Source organism: Postia placenta, assembly GCF_002117355.1.
Source record: "Postia placenta MAD-698-R-SB12 unplaced genomic scaffold POSPLAscaffold_5, whole genome shotgun sequence".
NCBI classification, from domain to species: Eukaryota; Fungi; Basidiomycota; class Agaricomycetes; order Polyporales; family Adustoporiaceae; genus Rhodonia; species Rhodonia placenta.
Window position 1 is genome coordinate 15,463 of NW_020169836.1, and position 4,069 is coordinate 19,531.

At 58.7% G+C, this 4,069-nt stretch overlaps 2 protein-coding genes across 2 annotated transcripts; one reads left to right on the forward strand and one right to left on the reverse strand.

Moving 5' to 3' along the window:
- Nucleotides 1-395: 395 nt before the first annotated feature.
- POSPLADRAFT_1055216 (hypothetical protein) lies at nt 396-2,139 on the forward strand (the record flags this gene model as incomplete). The annotated part of the gene is made up of 4 exons (XM_024480612.1): nt 396-616; nt 665-713; nt 759-976; nt 1,299-2,139. The coding sequence occupies 4 exons, from the start codon at nt 396-398 to the stop codon at nt 2,137-2,139; spliced, it is 1,329 nt and encodes a 442-aa protein (XP_024339943.1).
- Nucleotides 2,140-2,310: 171 nt separating this feature from the next.
- POSPLADRAFT_1055217 (hypothetical protein) lies at nt 2,311-3,243 on the reverse strand (the record flags this gene model as incomplete). The annotated part of the gene is made up of 1 exon (XM_024480613.1): nt 2,311-3,243. One exon carries the CDS (start codon nt 3,241-3,243, stop codon nt 2,311-2,313), a length of 933 nt encoding a protein of 310 aa, XP_024339944.1.
- Nucleotides 3,244-4,069: the final 826 nt, after the last annotated feature.

A 4,069-nucleotide genomic window follows, 5' to 3' on the forward strand; every position in this document is an offset into this window, starting at 1 on the left:
CTTCGTTGTATGCTACAGACTCGGGCTGCGACTGGCTCCATCAGCTGATAGTACAGATAAACGGTGAGCATCTTGTCTCTTCACCACTCATCTCTGTCGACAGGAAGGACCCGCGCGCAACCCCTCAAACATCTCGAGGTTAGGCACGAGACCGGAGGGCGCGGGAACGGCGTACGGAGAGGGGGGACAGGAATGAGAGGACAACGCCGTAGTTGGTGAAAGATTGGACGAGGGAGAGGGACTGTTTGCGCACAGGGAACGCCGTGTAGGAAAGGAGCGTGCGCGACATACAGGATAGGTAAGCAGCACGGTATTCGACGTCTAAGCTACTTATTCACTGAGTATACCAGCTCTCGATGTATTCAATGGCAAAGCACAGGCTTGCAGAGCACACCATGGCACTCACGCCGCTTCGCGACAGCGTCAAGACGCCGGTACATACAATCACGGCCGGTACCTCGAGCTTTCAATCCAAGGATCGCGGCGGCGTTGAAGCAGAAAAGGCCCTGACGTACGGCCTCCACAAGCCCCTTCTCAGCCGCCTTGCGTACGAGGAGCGCATGTACCGTATCTTTAGGAGCTCCTCGCAGGTGCGGATGCCCCGAGGATGGACCATGTGCGAATGCGATGACAAGCTCTGATCCGCATTCATCCACGTCCATAGGTTCTTCTTCGTCGCCGTCTGCTTCGTCAACGTCGTCTTCAACGTCTTCGTCTTCGTCCTCCTCGACCTCCACATCCTCGTCGACCTCACCTAGTACTTCCTCGTCAAGCACTACGCCGTCAAGTTCATCGTCGAGCACAACGCCGTCGAGCACGCCGTTTTCAACCGGTTCCAGCTCCGTCTCCTCGACATCGTCGGCCCCGTCCTCATCTGGGGGTGTCACCGGCTCTGGGTCCTCCGGCACCAGCAGCTCCCCGTCGACATCGTCTTTTACCTCCACCTCTTTCTCACTCTCAACATCCACGCATACAAGTACCTTTGTGTGAGTGTTCTGTTTTTCTGTATGTTTACATCATCTTGCGTTGCTGCAGATGCCTTGGTCGGTGTCTATATGCTCCTGTGAATGTGGGCAAAGTCGCATGATGGCTCTAGGTTCGTCTGTCCATGGCGCCATCTGTCTGCGACTGCACGTGTCTTCGAATTGGATTTATGCCAGAAGAATGCATATTGTCGGTACTACAGCGATGTCTATATGCAGAAGCAGTTTCACATTCTACCAACATACATGACGCAGTATTCCATTCAACAGTCCCTTCACAGTAGCATTCTGGTGCTGATAACCCTTTCCTGACAGAACGACTAATGCTGCCGGCTCTGCCTTCACCTCCACCGTCATTTCGACTGAGATCTCCACCCAGACTATTCTACCAACGGCCAACAGTGACGCATCCTCCTCCAAGTCACACACCAGCGCGATTGTGGGAGGTGTCGTTGGCGGTGTCGGCGGTGCCCTCTTGCTCGCTGCTCTCGTCTTCCTGCTTTTCCGTCGCAGGAGGCGCGATGACTTCGACGGCTACTTCGACCCTGATCGTGTCGGCGGTGGCGGTACGCTTGCCCACATAGACCTCGCAGGTGCCGACAATGTCGAGCCGTACACGTATAATCCTGCTGGCTCGGGCGCTATTGGACCCGGCTCACAAGGTCCCTCGAGCTCCGCCACGGGCTCGGATGAGATGCGCCAGCACGGCAACGTCCCTGCATTCCTCACGGGTGGCATCGCAGGCGCTGGCGTAAGTGCCGCTGCAACACACCGCTTAATGAGCCCCCCGACAGTCTCTGCGCCGTCACATTACAGTCAGAGCGCATCGCAGTACGCGCCCTCGTCCTCGGAGCACTACCCCGACTACTCGGCCTACAGCGGCGGATATGCCCAGCCGGGCGCGGGGTATGCGCCGGACTTCCGGCAACCCTCTCCAGGGCCGTCGCTCGCGATGACAGGGTCGTCGTCTGGTGGTGGATACGGCGCTGCTGCGGGTGCGGGTGCCAGCATCATTACACTTACATGGACGATCTGCATAGTAGGTAGTCTCAGTTTGGTACGGGAAATATCCATGCTTGCGCGGGTGGCCATTAATGATTGTGGGGACAAGTGCCTAAGTGTCCGAAAGATGCAAGCATGGGGACGAGTCCAGTAAGCATATGGGTCCGAGTCCGTACGGAAAGTCCAAGCAGAAATGCTTAATATACACAATTGCGATCCAGAATCATGCAGTATAAGGTCAGCGGGGCCACCGGGGGCGATCCTAAACGAATTATGCTGTGCAACGGAAACAGAAGGCGAGTGTTTTCGAAGCAGGCAGGCCAGCCTAGAGTGCCTCATCCATGGCGTACGTGCCTCCCTCGTCGTCGTGGCGTGGATGAGACTGCCCCTGCGAGAACCGGCGCCGCGCGCCGGGCGGTGGGCTGGCTGCCGTGCGTACGGACGCGGTCTCGGAGCCCATGTTTGTCACGGAGAGCGGACTGCGCCACGTGGGTGCTCGTGGCGAGTGCGAGGGCGACTCGAGCGCACCGCCCATGAGCGGGTCCTCCGAGGGTGCGCGCGCGTGCGTCGCCTGTCCGGCAGTAGCGACTGACCCGGGAAAGCGCACGGCGCCGGCACCGGAGCCTGGACTGCTGTCGCTGCCCGATGGGTTGGCGGGACCCATAACGTCGTCAACGATGTGCGAGAGGTCTTCCGAGGACACCAGAAGCGGGTCTACAAGCGCTGAACGCGGAGGAGGCCAGACGGCCTCCTGGAAAATCGAGCCAGACTCAGAGGTACGCATACCCATGAGGTGTGGGGAGTACGAAACACGGCCCGGGTCGGCGAAGGGAGCGGGAGGAACAAAAGGTACGCCTTGGAGAGAGCCGGCGTTGTAGGACGTCGCATGCGAAGTGAGGGATGGCGCGGAGCCAGTCCCGGGGGTATCGCGGTAGGAGGACATGGGCGGGCCGAGGTCGTAATCGTCCATGTCCTCACTGGCGAGAAGTATATTGCGTGGCGGGGGACGGGAACGGCGGAAGAATATGGGCTTCTTCTGTTGGTGTCTGCGATAGCAAACGGCCATAGCGAGCGGGAGGACGACGAATGCAGCGACACCAACGACGCTACCGGCAATGATCGCACGGTTGCTGGAGGGGGACATGCTGGCAGAGGGCGTGCTGAGCGTGGTCACAAAGGGTATATCGGTCTGTATTGGATGTGAAGGAGCGTTAGAGGAGAGTAAGAGGAGGTACACGTACTGTTGTTCGTACACCATTGATCGTCGTCACTACAGCACTGGTCCGAAATGACATTCACGCGCTTATTCTTTATCGGGCACCGGTCGTTCTGAACAGCAGCTGGCGCAGGAACGCGCCCGCGCGGAGGTCGGGCAGGAGCGCCTGGAACGCGGAGAGCGCGCCCTGTGCGCGGGCGCGGGAGAATGGGGCGCGAGGGCGAGAGGAGTGTCGAGCGGGAGGGCGGCCGGCTGGGGGATGCTAGTTTGAGTGGCGAGGACCTGAATGTACATGTAAAACCAGTAAATGTAGAGCTATAGAATGAAAGATTTGAGACATACCTTTAGTTGCGTTGGATGGTGTGCGAGGGTTCGCGCGCGGTGCGCTCGATGCGGTTGTTGGACATTGAATGTCCGTCGCTCAATTGAGCGAAGAACCCTAAATCAAGGTCAGTCTGCGTATCCGGAAGTAGCGAGATTTCCTTACCGCTGCTCTCTGCTGACGTCTACCTGCAAAACATACTAGGCTTAAGTACGTACCTTAGTTAACATGCAGGACTCCAGTAACAACAAGCTTCCGGAGCGCGCGCTGTCGATAGCAGGCGCTCCGGAAGGCGCGGATGTTCAGCGCGAGGGTGTGAGTGCGGACGAGAGAGAAGAGGGGGTTGTAGAGACGGTAAGGGAGGTTGACGGCTGGCAGGTAAGTACTCACCTTGTAACAAAGGACTTACCTCATAACAAAACTGCGCGCAGGCCATCGGGAGGCCCGGAGGAGGACACCGCGCACTCGATGGGACGGACGTGACACGCCCGAACCGCGCAGCGCGAAAGTCCGCTAGGTGGGCGCGCGATGTCGCAGCGGGACTCG